The following is a 22,436-nucleotide window of genomic DNA, read 5'->3' on the forward strand; positions in this document are numbered from 1 at the left end:
ACAAGGAAGTTTTCAGTTCTGAAACTTACAGGATATTCTAATAGTATGATGACCTCTAATATGTCAAAAGCTCAAGGAAAATTTGATTTCTCAGTTCATCACCCCTTTAAATTCAATGGAAGTCTTGAGGGTTGTGCTGGAGTAGACTTTACAGAGTGCTTGACTCTTGCATTGTCAATACAAGATCTTGACCAAAAGTGTATGCCCCTCTTGATTTAAATAATTGTGTATTGACAATGCAAGTCAAGCACTCTTAAAAATCTCCTCCAGCACATCCCAATGACTTTCAATGAATTTAAAGTCTGGACTCAGAGGTGCCAATTCATGTGTGAAAAGTATTCTTCACGCTCCCTCCCAACCATTCTTTCACACTTTGAGCCTGATGAATCTTGACATTGTCATCCTGGAATATGGCCATGATGGGTCTTCCTATATGATTGTTTAAGAAATGAAAAGCTAAACTCAATCAATTATGGTTAGAAGAACTGTTGCCAAACATATAACATGCTAGAAACATAAGCATTTGCCTTACAGAGACTTTAGGGAGAAATTAGAGAAATTAGGGCCCTATAAAAATTCATTTTTTTTTTCTCCCCAAAACTGTGTGTTTGATATAAAATGTTTCATTACCAATAGTATAGTAGCGATATATATCATGCATTCCTTAAAAAATGAAAATAAGGAAGTAACTACTTTTATTAAGACCAAAGCGTCCAATAAGCTCTGTGCGTCTGTTATCTCGAATAAGACAACATTCCACACACAAAACACACATACAAAAGACAAAGGCTTGTCTAGCCCTCCAGTCGCATTCCAGATATTTTCCCAAGCCGTTTTATCTTTAACGCATTCATGCTGTGACTCGCTCTGCGACCCTTTGTGAAGTTTGAAATCTGGGTCAAAGACATCCTGCAATGCTTCATCTTTTTCCCGAGTGTCCAGAGGATGTGGATTCATAAAGGTACTGCCAAAATAAACTGCCCCCGGAATTAACTGCGTGTAGCTGACATAGCGCTTGTCATGCAGAAGTTCAGCTTGATTTATAGAATCATTCACAACAAAACAGAATAAAACCACACTGTGAAATTCGTGAATTTTTTAACCTATATTTAATGCTCAGTGCTGCAACTGTCTTTCTGCACCACATGTTGGTATGTCTCACTCGTTTCTCACTGTTGGTAAACCGTGATCAGGCAAGACTGCAGTGTGAACAGCAGGATGAGACGTGAGCAGCCACGCAAGGCCAGCGACTCGGACGGAGGATTATCGCTCTGAGTGATAAAGCACAAAGCGCGTCAGAGAGTGAATCAGGGTCATCCCCATGCACACGCATGTACACACAGCTTATGCTGACACAGAAATAGACTTAAGTGATACTTAAAGGGATCTTGACATGAGAAATCAAATTTTCTGACATATAAGAGGTCTTTGAACCTTTAAAACATCCTGCAAGTTTCATAGCTTAAAATGCCCTCTTCGTTATGAACAAAGCATTTATTTAAGCAAGCTCCAAAAAATGCTCATTTTGACATTGGGTGACCTGTGCAAAAACATTTGCATATGACTGCCTCCGGAGCAAGACATCAACAAACAGTTCTTTGGCGTCGTCACTTAACAGTTGACATTTGCCTACACTGGATGTAAGTGTTGCATCGCGTTAAAAGCAAATAGAACTAGGCCTACACTGTCTACACTGGATACAGTATACAGGTGTAGGATCATTTTATGACATACACCACGCACTTGAGTCTGTCGTCAACATGACAAATGGAAGAGCGAATGAGCGTTCGCTTTGACTCGTCCAGTTTGAACCTCATGGAACATATTAAAATAACTTATTACATGGATTTTTTTAAGAACATAAAATCAAAATGAACAAAATCATCAGAGCACAAAAGGAAGTTTCATCAAAACTTTATCTGAAACTACTTTTCTGTTGATGTAATCAAGGCCTTGTGGGCAGGGAAACATATCTATACTATACTACAGTAATAGAATACAACAATACACATTGACGTAAACGCGTCATGCATTCATCGACACGTGGCCAGAGCTTAACAGTCGTCTGGATTCAGATGTCTCAGTCAGTGCTGTGTGTCCTGATGAGATTTCCATGCTCTGCTAAAAAAGCCAAACGGCTGAGGCTAGAAGTGAATCCCTTTTAAACACATGCTCAATGCTTTTAAGAAATCTGTCACTGAAGAGCCCTGAAATCAAAGGTCTACTCATGACCATGAAGAATCCAATGAATCTCTATTCTTCATATCTCTAAGAAGAACGACAGAGATTTATTAAAGTCAACAGATGAAACAGCAGGCATAACCAGTTAGACACAATCATTAACTATAGGGTGATCACTTTGGCTCTAAATTTCTGACTTGCTTTCAACAACAAACACAAGTTAAAGGGATAGTTCAACCTTCATGTCATTTCAAACACAAAGGCTACGGTCATATTGCAAGCAAAAGTGGCACAATTTTTTTTTTGCTCATTTGTGAGTGACTCAGATCAGTTTTTTTCATGACAGTGTGAACAGCACAAACCGCAGGAATCAGATTTTTTCAATTCTCTTCCATATGTGGTGCTAAATCTGATACAGGTCATATTTTTTACAATGCGACCTCAGTCTGAACAGTCATATCAGAATTCGTGAGACTTTTACGTCACTCTTGTCACAATTCTGGGCTGACGAAAGTCTTCTTTGGTCATTCGGTTAATCTGAAAGACAACCATGATGGTAGTCAGTGGAAGGACAGCGAGGTCTTAAGTATCATGGTGACAGCTCTATACAAGCAAAACTTAAGGGGAAAACTAGAAGAAGAAAAAATTAGCTCTCTTTCACCTCATCCTCGTCTTCATCCTCCTTATCGTCTGTGCACAAAACACTGACGTCAGTATTCTCCATACTTAAGCCCACATGACTGCGTGCTTTTTGTTTTTGTTCTTTTGCGTATGCGGGTCTGATCTGATTTGTTTAACAAAACCACTATGAATGACTCAACTCACTGACTTTGTCATTCTGTGTTTCATGGAATAAGAAAATCATATAGGTATGAACAACATGAGGGTGAGCAAATAATGACCTTAACATTTAAAACACTCTTTAAATGTCATTATTTCTAAAACTGTATTAGATTCATCCACAAAATAACATCTGCTGGAACCAAGGACCCAAATTGCTGACTGAAGCATAAAAACAACTATTACTGACATGGGAGACGCATCAAAATGACTCAAAAGGGAAATCAACAGGGGAACTGACCATGACAAATCCATTTGGCTCTTTCTCAGTAACATTACAAAAATCTGATTATAACACAACTGATTATTCACAGATCCGACCGAGTGAGTACTAAGGAATTTGTAAACTTTTCTTGAGTTTTCTTGAATTCATCTATTCTCTTCTTCAAACACAAATCTGGTGTCTTTTTCATTCCAGATGTTTCTAATTCCTCTCTTTATTGTCCGTTTGCTATTTGTGAACCCCAGACAGAGACGTCCATCAAAAGCTAACACAATGTCAAACAATATTGTAATCAAACATCGGGGCTTCATTTGTGCAGATCTCAATCAAACCAGATGAAAATGAATAACCAGAACCGGATCTGTTCCCACTCTATTTCACACAATCCATCTAGGTTTCTAGTGCTCTGTGTTGTAGTCTTGACAGCTTGAGGTCTCACCGCCCACTTAGACAAGACGAGACCATGAGTGATATGTAATTCAAATGAACACGGTTTGTTTTACGTGCCATAAAATAAGTTTAAGTGGAAGTAAAATGTATATTCAATTACTAAAATAAAACTGAAAATATAAAAATAAAAGCTAATTCCAATTATTAATGAATACTATAATATTATATAATGCTAAAAGAACACTGGTCCCATTAAAGATGGTGCCATTAAGGATCCCAAATAGACTATACCACATAATAATATAACCCCACATACTGTTTACTTCACAGACAACTCAAAAATAAAGTGGAATATATGGTTTTATACAGCAAACAGTTTTCCATAACGTGAATCTGGGATTGTGAGACTGTCTTTTGGGTCCTCAAACAGGATGGCATGCCAGTAGAACCTGCTAAACTAGAGATTCACTTATAAATCTTAACTTTGACTGAGAGTGGATTTGAATTAAACACCGGAAGAGTGCAAACACGCATATCTGCTGCACAGAGCAAAGAGGCCTGCCTAAAGGTCAAGCAGTCTGCAACAATGACACTTTTCAAAGCAGTGACTGTAGAAGCCAAATGGGAAGTAGTATTCAAGACAGCTGGAGAACATTATCTTCAAATGACTCAAATATTTAACCTAGCATTGATCTATCTGTATGTAGTACATAAACAGCAAAAAGGCTGTTGTAAGTTTGATCTGTCATCCGGCTCGTGACAGATGTTCACATCTGGTCTGAAATGAGATCACTGCCGACATGTATCGTAGCCATCCACCAAGCCACCATCATTTTCCGCTAGCTTAGGCTGACACGTTATGCCAATTATGCTCAATTGAATTTGTATTGATTTTAGAGCTGCAGGAAGCCCACAGAGAGAGAACCATAGATCTCTAAATTCAACGGCAGCGTAAGGGAGGATGACAATTCTTTGTGAACGAACTGAAATGAACAATTCAAAGCCAAAAACCTTCATTTTGTCGTTTGACATTCATTTTATCTTTATCTTCAACATTCATTTAAAATGTAATAATAATCTTCAGTTTCTTTTATATTTATTTAATTACACCATAATATCTGTCATTTTTTTACACTACCATTCAAGAGTTTGCCATTTTAATATATCTTAAAATGTAATTTATTCCTGTGATGGCAAAGCTGAATTTTCAGTGTTTTTCAGTGTCACATGATCCGTCAGAAATCATTCTAATATGCTGATTTGCTGCACAAGAAACATTTATTGTTATTATCAATTTAAAAAAAAAAATTGTGGAAATCATGATACATTTTATTCAGGAATCTTTGATAAAAAAAAAAAAGGAATGTCTTTTGTAACATTATAGATTTCTTTAGTCACTTTTAATTAATTGCATGCATCTTTGCTGAAATAAATTATCTTACTGATCCCAAACCTTTAAACAGTTTATTTAATTTATTTACATTCTGAACTTACACTAAAATATCTGAGGTGCTTTTTTTTTTATAAATAATGCATATTACTTTCATATTTATTAAATTTATTTACTGATAAATAAATTTGAAAACATCCCCCTTTCCCACATGACTCCATTAAAATGACTCAGAATGGAAAAAAAGCATCACCATTCTCAAAGACAGGGTCTGAGCCGAATAAAAGTACATGTTATTTATTCATTAAATTTGAGGCAAATCTTCTACCGGTTTACTTCACAGCGCATGAGTAATCAAGTATGCTGAACACACTCAAGTGTGAAGCAAATCAGTGTTCATAAATTTAACCCAGTATGCAGTGATGCAAAATGATTAAACATATTCATAAACACAGTATCAATTATTTCACCAAAGCAGACGTAAACATTCACTCAGTATGTACCCTGTCTATTTTATGAGAATGTAACGTTTGTCCTAACTTGAAATTCTCAAGTCGCACAAGACTTTTCTTGGCCACAGAGCAGTCTCAAACACTGGCTTCCAGGAATAGCAGCATCTCTCCCTTTGGAGGAAGTTCACGCTGCTTTTATTGCCAAAGGTCAAGGCTGGAGCACTTCATCCGTATGGATAGATCTGTCCACTTACAACACGCTGCAGCTGGCAGTACAGCAGTTATACAATCAACAAATGAAGCGTGCAACATTAATACCACGTGAAAAACTAATCAATGTTCTCCAGCTACGCACAACTGCACAAATCAACAAGACACGAGTCACAATAAATACTCTTTTTTTTTTTACTAGAACACACTTAAAAGATATTTTCTAAGGTGAAGTATGCAGTTTGCAATGCTATTTCAGCAGATGCAGAGCAGAATCTGATGAGGCCTACAGGCAGAGATCCGATCTGGGCTAAAATAAGCTGAGGCTAAAAGAAACATGTAAACATCTGACTAGCAAAGAGCTGATACAACACAGAAACAGAGATGGAAACGGGACAAGGTGAGAGCTCCTATATTTAATCCTGCTGACACAGTGAGAACGCTAATAGCACATTTACACATATTTAATATCCTGTCAAGGCTTTCGGCACTGCCACCATGCTATGCTAATTTGCACCAAGCATACCATGAAAACAACTTTAGAAAAATGATGGAGATTTGGGATGGAAGGTTCTGCACGTCTGTTTTATCTCTAAACATGAGAAACATGATCATTCATCATTCATTTTTAACCAAAGAGGCTTAATAAGTCATCATCTTGCTCTTATAAGAATATAAGGTGGTGCAACGATACAGTGGTAGTATAAGAAACTTCATAAACATCATGGTCCTATATGATTAACATTCATATACCATAGTATTTTCATGGTATTTCAAAAACAATCATGGTATTAGCAAGCTATATGCTTAAATTAACCATGATATTACTATAGTACATGTTAAAAAAATATGGTAATTATAGTGATCCACCAATATTATATGATTAATATCAATAAGCCAATAATTTGTTTCTACGTTATGGCTGATTAATGGCTAATTTTAAAAGGTTACACTTTATTTTGATGGTCCACTTTAGACATTCTAACTATGAGTATCATTGCAACTACATGTTAAAGGTATAGCGGAGGATTTTTTACTTCCGGGTGGATCACCTATACTATTGGTCCTCCTAATTGTCAATCATTCAGGTGAATCAATCAAACTTTTCAAAAAGTGGAGAGGGCGGGTCTTATCTAAATTCGGAAAGATCCTCCGCTATACCTTTAACTAAGTCTCAGAGTATTAGTAGACTGTTAGGTTAGGGTTAGTTGTTAGGGTGAGTATATAGTTCTATATAGTAGTATAATGTAGTTAGTTCGGTTACTGACAATATAGTCAGTATGAGTGTCTGTTGGGGGAGCATCAAAATGTGTTAGCAGTAGGGATATACCGATATGAAAATTTTAGCCGATACCAATAACAGATCATTAAAGCTGATAACATATAGCCAATTAATCTAAATACAAATTTTTATATCATTTTTTTGGGAGCCTGATTACAAAAATAATAGCCTCACCTTTAAAAACCATGTCCCAAGCACACAATTATAATGTTCTAATTATAATGTTATGTAGCTTATATATGACAGACTTGTCATATACTGTATATTCCTTTTTAAAAGTGATTCCAATCATATTTCAAGCAATACATAACCATCATGGCAAACAATGCGCATCTGAAGTGTCTCAGCTGAGGAAAATACTCCATTATTTATCGGCTTTAATATATCAGCCAAATTTTCTTATCGGCCCGATAACATTAAAAATGAACATATATCAGCCGATATATGGTGGCCGATATATCGTGCATCCCTAGTTAGCAGATATTAAGCAGAAAGTCTACTAATACTCTAATGACTGCTGGTTGATATGTAGTTGCAAAGTTACTTATAGTTAGAAGAATTTCTAATGGACCATCAAAATAGAGGGTTACCTTTTAAATTCTATACTATTTTGTCTAAATGTCTACTACATTTACATGCTACTACATATTACATTTTTCAAACTATTTCATACTACAACCCTAATGTCTAACGTGGATAAATCTGCTGATGTGACTCATGTGATGGCATCATGGCAACAGTGAAAAAGACGGCACATGCATTACAAACCCTTCTACCCAGCCCTGTACAGGTCACATGGATAATTCTGCAGGCTTACAATGTAGACCTTGAGGGAACGTAGTGACATAACAGGATTGACAGCATCAGATTATTCCGGTGCTCGGGAATACAAGGTTTCAGGCTGAAACATGCAAAGCAGACATGAAATCATACAGATGGGTGTGAGAGTTTACAGACTCTTCTAGAGCAAGACTGGCAGTCTGGAATTGTAGTAACGCATGATTTTAAACAAAATCACAGCAATATAGCCATGAAACAGAAATTTGATATCATTAGCACGAACATGCAATAAGAGACATATCACTTCCACTCTCACGTGAGACAGACATTTGAGCCAATTAATGCAGAACCACTCCAAGGTTTCCTGTTCCACTTTTAGATATGATAGCCATCTTTCCTGCCTGTGTGCGGTGTAATAAATATAAGGAATAAATAAACAATGAAAAGTTGTAGAATAATGATTCAAATGTAATTTTACACTGAGTCCTCCAAGACAGTCCAACACATGCTATAAACTTCCAGTGATCATTAGAGATAAAACTGTCTTTGTGATAAAGCCAAAGTCGTCATCATCTAATGAGACCAGATAAAAATCAAGGAAACACAAAGAAAGCACCGTAGCTGACCATGACGAATCTCAAAATTAGCATACTTTCACAGAATTCTGACAGTGGAATGTTTTCACAAGCAGAATTTCCGGAGGTCCAGTGCAATAATAGAGGGAAGCAGGTTTTTACATATCGGAAATACTTGCAAACATACAATACTCCTGTTGACCCTGAATGATCACACCACACACATTCAATTGGCAACGGCTGGATCGTAACACATCCATCTCATAAATGACGTCTTATCTTGAGTTTTTTATGACATACATTATTCCTTCTTGTTCTAAAGCCATAGGCTAATGTTTTATCTTGGTGCAGGACAGGTTCAGACATGTTTATTACACCGATGAGGTAAATCCCCATCTCTAATTCATCCAGGAACAGCTCTCTCATCCTGAGGGTAGTTCCTTAAAAAGACAATATAATGCCATATAAACTCGCTGAGGACTCCACATCACCAAAGACTGTGTGAGAATTAGTTGTTACAGTTCGTCAGGCTATGATTACTTAACCAACTCTGCCTTGACTTAATTGCCAGTCTTTAAGGTTCCCTTTCACTCACGGGGTAATCCTGTTAAATCCATTAAGGGGATAACAGGAGGAATCAAACTGACCTTACATACCCCAACTGACAGGGTATGTCATAAATGTCTGAAAGCAGAGCTAATGTAAAGAAGAAGAAGAAAAATCAACCATATGGGTATACTATATACATCTTGAGGTTTCCTTAACAAGGCCAACAACTGAACAAAGGCCCTCAAAATGTAATTCTTATTTACAAGAAACATTCAAGTTTTAAAAGATTAATCAATTAACTATTTAAAAGATTAAAGTTATATCTAAAACGTTAAAGGTTAATCTTTAAAACACTAAAAATATATAATTTAGCAAATCTTAAAAATAGATTTATTAATGTAAAGTTGTTCCTAATTACAATAAAATTACAATATCTAAAGTTATAAATGTTGTATCTAAAATGTTAGTAGGTAACACTTTACAGTAGGGTCATATCTAAAAAGTTAGATTTAAACAAATAATTTAATGACATTGTTACACAATCTTTAGCAAACCTTAAAAACAGATTTATCTAAATTTAATTCTTATTTACAATAAAAAGCTTATATCTAAAGTTATATCTAAAAAGTTAGGTAACACTTCACAATAAGGTTCATTATTTAACGTAAATTAATAACTAACAATGCCATAAATTGGTTACAGTATTTACTAGTCTTTGTTAAATTTAGTTAATAAAAATACAACTGTTAATTGTTTGCTCACGTTAGCTCAGGTCCATTAAATAATATTAACAGATACAACTTTTGATTTTAATAATGTATTAGTAAATGTTGAAATTAAAATGAACTAAGATTAATAAATGCTTTAGAAGTATTTTTCCATTTCATTAAATGAATATTCATTTTTTTCAGACTGTTCATTATAATGTAAATGTTGCCTAAATTAACTTAAAACAGCAGATTTGAGTGTTGTAAAAATGTAAATGTAATTAGCCATTTATCGGGTATCATTGTATTAACCAGAATTTTAATATCCGTGATCTTCTTATTCAAACCATCAAATCTGGGAGAGTGAAATATTCCATAGGCCTAGTTCAAACAATATTGAAAACCCTGTCATTTAAACTGCCCTGTGCAGAAACACCATCATTAGTCTGTCAAAAGCCATGAACGGTGGCATCCAAAATATCTCAAAATACCAGTAAGGTTCCCAAAAAACTGAGGTCAGTTGGCAAGATGATGGACAGTGCAGTGCATGCTTAGAAAAGCTGCTAAAAAGACTTGCTGTCCTGACCGCCGCCAGGATGGACACTTTCTGGCAACAGTGACACACTCCACCAACAACATATGCTCAAATACGTACGTTAATGGCAATCGATACAGGCAAAAAGTACAGTCCGCTGACAGTGCAGGTGCTTCGGCCAGCTCTGATGTGACTGAATTTAGCTCAGGGTAACGAGAGGGCTCTTATTTCTAACACCCAGTCCAAGAGCCAAAAGACTAAATATCAGTTGACTGAGCTTCTAAATGGGTCAGACAAGTTACTGTACCAACTGCCATCTCAATTTTGACCATCAGAAAACAGGTTATGCCAGTATTGTCCTTATTTTCAAACCTTGTCTGATGCCAAATGGATGTAACAGGCATGCAAGCCAACTGTCAAAAGTAATTCACTGCCAAACTTTGTATACATTCTGTGTGCTTTAAAGGATGTGGAGGACAAATTCTACTTTGTCGAGAACCGCTTGTAATTAATAGGCAATTGGTTATCGGTTACACAGTAAGGTTGTTGTGTTAATACTTGTATCCAAATGTACAAACTTCTGCGTCACTAAATACAGGGTAAAGATCTGAGGAGGAAAGAGAACAGGTGTACGTTCAAATCAATAAGTTCGCATCACCTGCAAAACACGTCCACCAGCTTTTCTTTCCAGACTGTTGTTTTAAATGTTAAACAGTCTTACATAACACATGTACACCCAGACAAGCTCTCACACTTTAGAGGTAGAAATCCTTTTAAATTCCAGTCAAGGTCCTGAATTTGAACTGAATTTAGGTGCAAACAGAATGCAGATTTGCATTGATTGTAAGGATGTTAAAATTATGTGACATTCATTTTAAACTGTCATTTTTAGATTAGATAGATAGTTAGTTAGTTAGTTAGTTAGTTAGTTAGTTAGTTAGTTAGTTAGTTAGTTAGTTAGTTAGTTAGTTAGTTAGTTAGTTAGTTAGTTAGTTAGTTAGTTAGTTAGTTAGTTAGTTAGTTAGTTAGTTAGTTAGTTAGTTAGTTAGTTAGTTAGATAGATAGATAGATAGATAGATAGATAGATAGATAGATAGATAGATAGATAGATAGATAGATAGATAGATAGATAGATAGATAGATAGATAGATAGATAGATAGATAGATAGATAGATAGATAGATAGATAGATAGATAGATAGATAGATAGATAGATAGATACGTTTCCAAATGCTTACTGAAATAAAAGCTGTATGAAAGTTAAATATGCTAAATTGTGGATTTTATTATCTGGATTTTATTATCTGAAAACACTATTCTGCTGTTGGACATCCATATTCTTTTAAAAGCAAGCATTTTTGGGGTCCCAGTACTCTTCTAAGTAAAGGAAAACTTTCTGTGACCATCACACTGTGTTTAGTGTTTCAGAGAGCTTCAACAGTAAATCAACATGCAAGTGGGCCAAAAAAAAACATGCCTAAATTTGGTAGGATCAAAAAACCTTGCTGCTAAACTTGTTCTGTTTTTACTTCGGTCAGGAAACCTGTTTATGGTAAAACAAAGAAACAGATCTGCACCCCATACCACAAATACAGCTCGCAGTCGATATCTATTATCATTAATGAACTCAACAAATCCAGTCTTGAATAATAATGGGTACTTAAAAACTAATGCACTCATTAAGCAGGCCAAACGGGTCTTTACTCTTTGCTATGGCACAGGGCCTTTACATCTTGTGAGCTGTTGTTAAGAACTAATGTGAGTCAGGAATTGCCCCACCTGATCCTGTCTCATCATGTGACAGCAGGGAAAAAACAGTGAGACTTCAGGAAACAGAGCTGCCAAGTGTAAGAGGACATCCTGCCCAGCTATTTAAACATAATACTAATGTAATTCATTTGAACATTAAAACGCAACTGTAAAATGAATGAACCATAGCGTCTGGTTTATTTTATAGTATGTAAAACATTATCACTGTGCATAACAAAGACTTTAGGGACAAGAAGGCCAAGAATCGCATTGAAAAAAAATGTTTTAAATCACAACTTTAGTCCTTTGGGAATACACACAGTGTAATGCACAAATGACAAGCATTGTACGCATCAATGAAAACACCCAAAACATACTACCGTCTGTGTGCATTGATCATTTTAAAAACAGTGGGCCCAAAACGTATTTAGACATTTATTTATAACAACAACAAAAAAAATCAAGTGGCATTTATTCACATAAATGTGTTAGGTTTTCAATTATCAAACAAAGATATAATTAAAAATGTAAAAGCAAAGATAGACTAAACATTTCAAAAATGGTTGAGAAATGTGGAATTAGTTCGGAGAACAAGTTTAGCCTCGTTTCTTTGAAAGAAAAACAAAAACAAAGTCCAATTGGTTAGGTTTGTTTAGATTTAATTTAATGCAATGACATTCAGACATTTCAAGTGACTAAATACCAAATGAGCAAATACTTTTGGGCTATTGTACTTTGTCATAGTGAAACACATTTCCTTTCCAGGATGGGTGAAACAATTAGCATGCAATAACATATGAAGCTGGGCCTCATTACATAAGCTTGAGTAAACGCTGTATTTGACTGTTATTTGGCAAAAATGGACATGGTGTGTTCAGTAAGGTATGTCTCTTACATAAACCAACCACTTTATCTTTAAAATAACACTCAAATTGTGCCTGTTCAAACACTGACTGGATATAAACACAACAAATTACAACATACATAACTATCACCCAATGAGATCCTTAAAGCTAAGAATAACCACATAGTTTGCCAGTAAAATAATTCGCCCCCAGATTTTACTCTTTTAGAAACTAAGGGGGTGTGGGACGTCTTCATAAATGAAGTCTGTCAGAAGACAACAGGGCCGTGGTGAACCTAACCTAGTCTATGAGAGTGCAAAACTACAGAATACAAGACTCCCAAGAAAAGAAATGTGTACTATATTAACATAAATCAATTATTTATGATTTTTAAAAAAATATCCTGGAACATAGTATTTAGGTTACTATATGCCAGTGACTGCTGCGCCTAGTCTGTATCCCATGAAGAAAGGCATTTGATGTTACCATGGCTACCCTCTCCACTGCTGTGGATGTGCGAGTGTGTTCGCAGCAGCACGGCAGACAGCCCAAGTTAATTTGTGTTTCTAGGTGTGGCTTCAAACCCACCGAGACACCCCCCCCCCATCCCTCTTGTCATGGACAGCCATTCTCATTCTTTGTTTCGCCTAGATCCATCCTAAATGACTTAATTTCCTGCTGATTCACCCTTTATTGTGTCAGTGTTTACTTGGCAATAAACCCAGACATACACCTCCATAGTGACAGCACTGCAAAGATTACCTTATTCATCACTGAAGAATTAATTTCACTCTTTATTTGCTCTGGTATATGCCTGAGGGATTTATGACTGCATATTAGTGGTAAACTAAAACAATGTACGTCATTAACTGTAAACATAAATGATTGAATGCATCTGGTTAACTTGTTTTCCATCCTAAACATCATATTCAAAATGATATTAAAGCGAGAGTTCATTTAAAAATCGTTCATTTAAAAAATTTAACCCCCCCATGTATTTTCAAAGCTGTATGCATTTCTTTATTCTGTGACACACAAAAGAAGATAATATGAAAAATGTCTGAGATTCTTTTTACCATACAATTAAAGTGAACGGGGTCGAAAATTGTTTTGGATCCTATTGACTTTAATTGTATGGCCAAAACCAATTAAAACATTCTTCAAAATATCTTTTGTGTTCTGCAGAAGAAAGAAAGTCATACAGGTTTGTAATAACAGGGTGAGTAAATGATGGATGAACTTTTATTGTTGGGTGAACTATCCCTTCAATAGCATAAAATCAATGGAAATATATGTTGGAAAGAACAAATGATGGTCAGAAACACATGATATCAAACACATTTGTGAAGAAAATAGCAAAACACTAACCTGGAAAGGAATGTGGATAGAGGGACCCTTTCTTCAGGCACTTGGAACACAGGACATGCACAGAGTAGTGAAGGCCAGGCCATTCCTGCAGAAGAACGTTTAACTCTTCCACTAGGGGGATGATGGCTTGCCAAGCTGTCCAGATATTTGGCAAGGATGCATGGCTAGAGATGGAGAGGATCTCAGGCTGCAATCTGCTCCGAGAGGGCCGGTAACTCACCGTCACAGGCACTTTCCCCCGATAGGCAAAGATGTGATCCTTTCCATCGGACCGTTGCACCACGTGGCTGTTGATTTGCACACTATACCGTGCAAAAAGTCCAAGAGGGGTGAGGAAAGGAAATCTGTATTCAATCTGCAGCTGCTCGACCGAGAAGAACTGACCAGGGACCGATGAGCTCCCACTGGCCGAGGCCTCAAGATGGGGCTCCTCGCTGCTGACTTGACTGGGAAACTTATACCAGACGGTGGCCCCATTAAGCGGCTTGCTGCGAGGTTTGTTGACACAGTAGCAGACGCCCATTTTTTCCAGCAGTTCCATGATCAGGTGTAAGTCCTGCTGTGTCTGTACCAGAGGTTTAAGCAGCAAGCGAATGACGTTTGACGGCAGCAGGCCATGCAACAGAAAACCCTCCACGTGACCATGCATCTGCGTAGACCTGGCGTTATCTCCGTCATCTCCTTCATCCTGTAGTTTCTCAAGCATTGCAGCGAGGTCCCTCTGGAAAAACACATTCAAGATGGCGATAAACCGGGGTAGATTGTGGAAGACGTATTCCTTTAACGTCATGCTGTCTTCAAAGTACAAAAGTTTACCGCTCTCGTGTAGGTAAGAGAGTGCGCTTTGCAGACGGTCCTCAGTCAGCCCAGCCTGAAGGCCCAACCGGGCCGAATCCCACCAGGAAAGCCATAAATCCTGTGGCTTAAAATGGAGTTCCTCAAGCATCTGCCATGACTTTGGCAGGACTCTGTGAAGATTGGGGAAAATCTCCCTGTGATCGGCGACAGACATGAGCTTCTCTTTCAAATGCTGGATGTTTCTCTGCACCTCCACGCAGCTGACGCATATCACCGGAGAAAGGATTTGTAGTCGATTGTTGAGAATATATTGCAACTGGGACTTTTTACGCCTCAAATTTTTATCTGTGACCCCGTAAAAGAGAACATGGGGGCTCGAAGTCCGAACATCGTAACCTTGCTCAAGGGCTTCGTCAACCTGCAGGGCAAACAAATGTAGGCATTCAGTGTCTGTTTTTTCCTGGAGCGAAATCTGTCTGTGAATATCCAGGCACTTTTCTTCAATCTCGACTTCTTCACACAAGTCGCTGTGGGTCCCTACAATGCAAACAACTGCATGTGGCACCTTGGCACTGAGCAGGTGGAGGAAACTGCCTACATGGGAGTAGAAGCTCTTTGATGTATATAATTTCAGATTCACCACCAAAACGTAAAGAGCTCCGGGAGAGAGGAAAAAGGGTTTGATAAGATCATAGTTCTGCTTACCGGATAAATCATATACAATAAACGTTAGACTGCGTTCTGCATCCGCTACCCAGTTCGTCACATCAATACCCCTACATCCAATCGCCATCTTGGCGTCTGATGGTTTGTTGACGATGCACTGCCTGAGTGTGGTTTTCCCTGCATTTCTCTGGCCCATCAAAACCAGTTTAAGTCTGGGTTTTACAGCAGATTGGGAGTGTGCAAGCTCCTTCTGATAGGCAGCTATGTAAGGGATCCCCTTCATGCACACTTCATATGGAGGCTGAATGAGAGGATTATCTTTCACCTTCCAAATGTTGACTTTGGCAAGTTTTCCAAAATTGTCTGGGAGTATGGCGATTTGGTTACCCTGTAAAACCAGCTCCTCCAATTTCCCAAGGTATACAATAGAGTCTGGGAGAAATGTTATGCTATTATTGTCCAACCACAAATTAGCAAGATTGCACAGCTGTCCTACCTCCTCAGGGAGGAACGACAGTTTATTCCGGCTTAAATACAACTCCTCCAAACTGGAGAGTTTGATAATAACCTGAGGAAAATCTTCAAATAAATTTGAGGAGAGATTGAGCATTTTCAGCTTCTGCATTTTCCCAAATGATTGTGGCAGATTTGTGAGGAAATTATTATCGAGCATCAGGCTCTCCAAGTTCTGCAGCTCACAAAATGTTTCAGGCAAGAATAAGAGGTGGGTGCTGCTGAGCCACAAAATTTTAATGGATTGGAGCATCATGATGTTACCCGGAAGACCCTCTAGTTTGTTCCCAGAGCAGTCAAGCTCCTCCAGATCACAGAGGGCAAGGATTTCAGATGGGAAACGCTGCAGCTTGTTATGATCCACATCAAGTGTTCGGAGCTTCCTGAGCTGTGAAAAGGACCTGGGGAAATCATGTAGCTCATTGAAGCTGATGTCAAGCTCCTCCAGACTTTGCAATGTCCCAATCTGAGATGGCAAGTATTGGATTTTGTTATGACTGATGCACAACTTTTTAAGCCCCTTAAGAAGATCAATATCTTCTGAAAAGTGGTTCAAGCAGTTGTGACTGATATCTAACTCAACCAGCTGACTAAGTTGAAATACTGCAGAGGGAACAGTGGCAAAGTTGTTTCTGCGAAGGACAAGGATGCGGAGCCTGGTGAGGGTTGAACCTAGTCCATCTGGAAGCTCTTGAAGTGAGTTGTTGCCCAGATTGAGGACCTCAATCTCCTTTATGTCCTCGGGTAATGTAATTTTCTGGCTGTTTTTGGTGCTGAGAGTCAGCTGTCGCAGATTGCTCCTCAGCTTCCTGGAGCGCAAAGCAGCATCCCTCCATAATCTAGCAGTCTTCAGGTTATTCTCCTCAGCCATCGTATCGAAGCTGTGCTCCTCCTTGTTTTCATTGGGCACAGTGATCAATCACCTAGGCAGCATGGTGCCGCTTTCACTTGCTTCATCGATTCTGGTTCTCCGCACAACAATCCAGATGAAACCAACATTTAGACCTTGCCGATTTCATCTTCATCCGAAAATATGTGGATCCGTTCAATCGCATTCAAGAAAACAGGGCTGGGCTGCGTTCTTTCACGCATCTTCGATCACAGGGTAAAACCAACACGCGCGCATTAAATGTCACAAATATTCAGCCTAGATCACGTGGCTGGCGCTTCCGCCAGCGCGTCCTTTGATACCACATGAGAAAAAACCTAAGACATATCCACTATCCAGTGAGTTAGAATGAAAGAAGGGCAGTGGTGGTTGCTGTGGTCTTTCCCAGTGTCTCCGCCTATTCTCTGCGCATGCAGTCAGCAGTGAATGCTCACAGGAGCAGCACTGCGTCAGAGCCCCACTGCGTCAGAGCCCCACCTTCTCTACGCCGCCTGCGACGCGACGCGACGCTCGCGTAAACAAAGGCTTTGATTGGTCTGGTGGTGACGAAGGACGCGTCGCGTATTAACAGCGGGTTTTGATAACAAGCAGTTGCAGTAAACTGCTGTGAAGGTAATTTCGTTTCGGTCGTTTTGGTTTAACTATAAGAAAATCCAATCATATTTATAAGACCGTGCAAATAATAGCTTGCTTCTAAAACATATCATATTGAGATGTATCTGGATCCTGTTTGCCTAACATACGAATGGAACTTTAATTTCAGTACAAACACACTGGGAAGAAAATCAAAATACTATAATAGACTAGGAGAAACTCAAGCCATAATCATGCAAATAAGCCCGACTGGACCTTGTTGACATTAATGATGGTGGGCTGTGTTGTTTACGATTACAGAGAAATGTTATTTGACGCCATCTACTGGACATGGTGCGCAGATGTATTAATTTTGATAAATTACAATGTGTATCTAATCAAATCATCAGAAATATTAACGTTTTTCTCCCATTAAAGTTAGAAAAATTACATATAAATTACAAAATCATGCACTAATTAAAACATTTTTAATAAAATTATTACAGTTCATAACTCAAATTTCTAGCATGGTTATTGCATGGCCTTGGAAAATTAGATAATGGTGGCCAGAAACCATGTGAACTTTTGTGTTGACAAATCGTTGCATAACCACAACATAACTAAACTTTGAGTAGACTATATGGGTTAAAGTACACAAGATTAAGCAACAACGATGTAGTACACCTGCAAATCAGATCTCAGGCAAACGGATAAAAAAAAGAATATTGTATAAATGATCTCTTATCATAATAATATTGTACAGTGTCATCATAAAAAAATGTTTTATTGGCAATAGAATACAAATTGAGCTTTTCAGTTTTTCAACTGATGTGCAACAAAGATTAATAAAAGCAATGCACAATTATTGATCACCTATCAGGCTTTTTCAAGCCTTTTGCCAGTAGCTTCTGTTTCAGTTCCTCAAGCAAGTTTCAAAATGCAGTACATAAACCCAATTCGCTGTAAAGGTGAAGCACAGCCTCACCCCACTGATCTGCTATTATGTAAGCTTTTGCAGCAAAGAAATCACACACATTACTGGAACAATTTAAGTAAACCTAGATTAGTTTGTCCCAATGACGTAATGACAGGTTTTCATGTTTGTCCACATTAAGCAATGTTAGTTTTGGGAAAGAGTCTTTTTAGTCTCTTTTCTTGGGCATTTGAGGTGCTAGGGCTCCTTCAATAGGGGCAGAGATGGGCACGCTCCCTGGTTCTCCTGCATGCATGCACTCGTTCACCCGCAGCTGACAGTTGTCCTTCAGCATGTGGATGGCAATTCTGGCAATGTTGCGGGAGTCATCTAGACCACAGTGAGGACGTCCGTCATACTGCATACCGAGATTCTCCAACATGCAGATTAGTTTGGTCTGAGTACGAGCAACCTGAGAGAAACAGGATGAGATGCATGAAAACCTCAGATTTTTTTTAAAATGTAATACTCAAAAAAGCCAACTTATATACAATTTAGATATCCTTCTATGGCTGTGTAAGGAATCATGAGGAAAATGAACATGAAAACAAACCTTATAAAAGTTTCCATAAGACTTTCTGATATTAATCCATTTTCTGGCAAACTGTGGGAATCTGATTCGACTCAGTTTGCATTGGGTATGGAGAAATTTTCCCATGTCCCATGACCTAAACAGACAAGATAGTGAGCTGTACGATATATTTTGCAGTTCTAGAACCTTTTTAGGGGGGCTTCAGCCCACCTGTCTGCCTTCTCAGCCTCTCGAAAGTCACCTATATGAACGATCGGGCCAGTGCTGCTTACTCAAGAAAGTTAAGTCTTGTCAGTTTCAACATTCAAGTGATTTTAAGCCATTCAAGTGATTTTAAGCCATTCAAGCGCAAGACGCCACGAAAGAGAACTCAATGTGTTCCGTGCGCACTGTGATAGACATTTCACACCTGAAGCTTGCATACAATAAGCCGCCAAATACACAAAATTGTCAAAATGCCCATCTTGACAAGTACCCACGTAAACACAGTTGGTTATGTGAAGGTAAACAATTAAGAAAATATTGGATGTGTGTCAATGTAACGGATCTGTGCATTATGACTTCATAATCACTTAACTTGTTTCCTATGTTGATAATGTTAATCAAACAACAAAAGAAAAAGAGATAATCGCCGCTCTTTACTAAATAACTTCCTTATTTTATTATTGACTGTTTACTTGTCTTTAATGTTTGAACTTTATATTGGTTAGGCTAATAGGCCATTCGTTTTTGCTGTGATCGTAAATTGGAATCGAGAATTTTTCAATTTCACTGATATTTAAATCTTTGTATTGTAAGTTTAGGTCAAAAACAATGAAAGCAATAACTTATATTTTTTAGGCAGGGCCAGTGAATGTTTTGGCAGGGCAAGTAAATATCTGATCAACTGGTCCAACCAATCCTAAATGTTTTAGCTAGTTAACAGTTATGCTTAATTATAATAATGATATGATGGCGATTTTCTGTTAGTCGAACAGTAGCCTAGACAAGTACCGATTTGAAGTGGACTGCAGAAAGACTGGTATCATTATATCACTCATAAAAATGTTGTATTAACTTGGTACCAATTTAAGTGCTGGTAGGCTACCTTTGACTTACTATAATGGTAATAATATTGGTGTCGATTTGCAAAGAGGCGCCTCTTAGGAAATGGTGTTTTGCTACACATTCTCACTGAGGGCGAAGCCACCCTGAGGACGAAATCCTAGAACAGCCCCTGCACTGCACAAAGACATTTTAAGCATGACTTTAATAACATTCAGTTTCATCCTTACCCATCTGTCAAAAATGTATATTTGTACTTTGTTCCAAGTTCTTTTTCCTGTAGCCAAGAAACTGCTCGCTTTAGAACTTGATTGAATGTTTTCGCCTCATCCACCATTTTCTGGAAAAAAAATGTTGAAAATCAAATATGAGTTTGAGCAATTGCTTAATATTATATTAGACTAAAGACAGAACCATATAGATGGCATGACATTTGCCGTTAAAATGCCATTTCTATATATATATATATATATAGATATATAATATATTTTAAAATATAATTTAATCCTTTTCAGCATCATTACACCAGCTTTAGTGTCACTTGATCCTTCAGAAATCATTCTAATATGCTGATTTGGTGCTCAAGTAAGATTGCTTATAATTATCAATGTTTAAAACAACTGAACATTTGAAATAGAAATCTTTTATAAATATTTTTTCTGTCACTTTTGATAAATATAATGCATCTGTAATAAAAATATTTCTTTCTTTCAAAAAGCAAACAAACATACTGACCATAAACTTTTAATTGTATTGCAAATAACTCAAATGGTTATTTCATTCAGTTAGCAGTTTGTTAAATCTTGCCTGTGTGATTCCGGTAAGTTTCACACAAAACTCGGAGAGCTGGGGGTTCACCACTGGCTTCACATACTCCTGAAATGAGTCTACCTGTAATGACAGTAATGGGATTACAAACATTTACTAGTAAATCAATCCTACAACATTTCACTAAACTTGTTGTATGGTATCATGTTTGCCTGGCAAGAATGAAGCACGCGTATGCCAGACTGTTCCCTCACCAACTCACAATCTCCAATGTGCGCGTGTCGATCAAAACAATGGGGAACTCGATGATTTCATGGAGGTAGTCAGGTGGGTTATTCTCTTCACATGTTGCTTCAAAATCCACCACACAGATGTAGTCAAAGTATGCACGACTGTTTCCATCTGCAGCAGTTGAATGCATCAGTTTTTGCCTTTTGTAGTAACTTTTGAGGCGCTTCCTCAGGACATCCTTAACACCACTGAAAAGACCATAAAGAAATGAATAGTACGAGTAAATTTGAAGTAAACAGCAGGTTAAATAACCATAAAAAAAGTTCTCAATACCGTGGGTCAAGCTTCAGCTCGACACATTTTGCACGCATCTCATCTCTGTTCATTCGGTTAATGGCGCCGTTTGCCATTGCGATCTCTTTATATACTGGATCACTGAAATCTCCCTGTTTTGGGGATGGAGGATCCTGTTCCTCATTTTTTTCACAGGAAGCCTAAATGTAAGACAAAGGAATGCAACATAGCAATGAAATGCATATTTCTACTAAATATTAGTTTTAAAAAAAGAACACCTAAAATAAGCATACTCTCTTCAGTGTTTCACAGTAATAATCTAGGTGGGAGAAATGTGTTACTGCTTACAGACATCATTTTAACACTTCTAAAAATTTAGTAATTAATTTACCAAGTAATTATTTGATCATACTATAAAAGTTTAGTAATTGAAAAATGATTAAAACCCACCCAAAAATAACATCAAACGTTAGGAATGCATAAAAAAAATGTATCTCTTTCATTATTTAGCAATCTGCCACAGCAATTTACAAACATGTTACTGTCATTAATTTTACTAAACCGAGACTGTCAGTGTTTATATACTCACATTTGGGCCGCACTGCTCCTTCTGATCTCCCCCAGACGTTGAAGTCTTATTTGCAGGTTGACTGGTTTCTTTCAGCGACTCCATCAGTTGACAGTCTAACGTTAACGTTAGTTCATTTCAGAAACACTAAAACACACATCTGGTTTCGCGCGTTCACGCTCCCTGTCTCTTTTAACCTAAAGTCAATCCGCTCCTTTTCAAAATTTACAACCCTAAATGCTTGTCTCAATGTCTCGTTTACTTTGAAAACATTTTACTTAAGATTAGCGACTGTAGCTGAAGAATTAAACTTCTCTCTGCTTACCTAGTGTCTTAAATGTGAGGCGATACAGGCAACTGACGTCGCAAGGCGCACAGGAAGCCGTCATTGAAAAGTCGAACAATTACAAACTAAAAGCCTCTCTTAAACTTTTTTTTTTTTTTTTTGTAAAAACGGTTTATTAATGGTTATTTTGTTAACGTACGCCTAATAGTTTTTCAATAAAATAATA

The 22,436-nt window shown here is 37.5% G+C and overlaps 2 protein-coding genes across 2 annotated transcripts in view; both read right to left on the reverse strand.

The window, feature by feature from the left end:
• The window catches only part of mfhas1 (multifunctional ROCO family signaling regulator 1), a 26,294-nt gene extending 7,912 nt beyond the window's left edge, over positions 1-18,382 (reverse strand). The window contains exon 1 of the mRNA XM_081390869.1: positions 14,076-18,382. Within this exon, the coding sequence (XP_081246995.1) occupies positions 14,076-16,923 (2,848 nt within the window). The 5' untranslated portion in view covers positions 16,924-18,382. The remainder of the gene's footprint in view (positions 1-14,075) is intronic.
• On the reverse strand, positions 18,280-22,344 carry eri1 (exoribonuclease 1). The gene is made up of 7 exons (XM_081390875.1): positions 21,946-22,344; positions 21,396-21,556; positions 21,094-21,310; positions 20,871-20,954; positions 20,294-20,403; positions 19,041-19,155; positions 18,280-18,899 (listed from the first exon to the last, which is right to left on the reverse strand). Exons 1-7 carry the CDS (start codon positions 22,027-22,029, stop codon positions 18,657-18,659), a joined length of 1,014 nt encoding a protein of 337 aa, XP_081247001.1. The 5' UTR covers positions 22,030-22,344; the 3' UTR covers positions 18,280-18,656.
• Between the last annotated feature and the right edge of the window lie 92 nt (positions 22,345-22,436).

Source organism: Scardinius erythrophthalmus (genome assembly GCF_964197995.2).
Source record: "Scardinius erythrophthalmus genome assembly, chromosome: 17".
NCBI classification, from domain to species: domain Eukaryota; kingdom Metazoa; phylum Chordata; class Actinopteri; order Cypriniformes; family Leuciscidae; genus Scardinius; species Scardinius erythrophthalmus.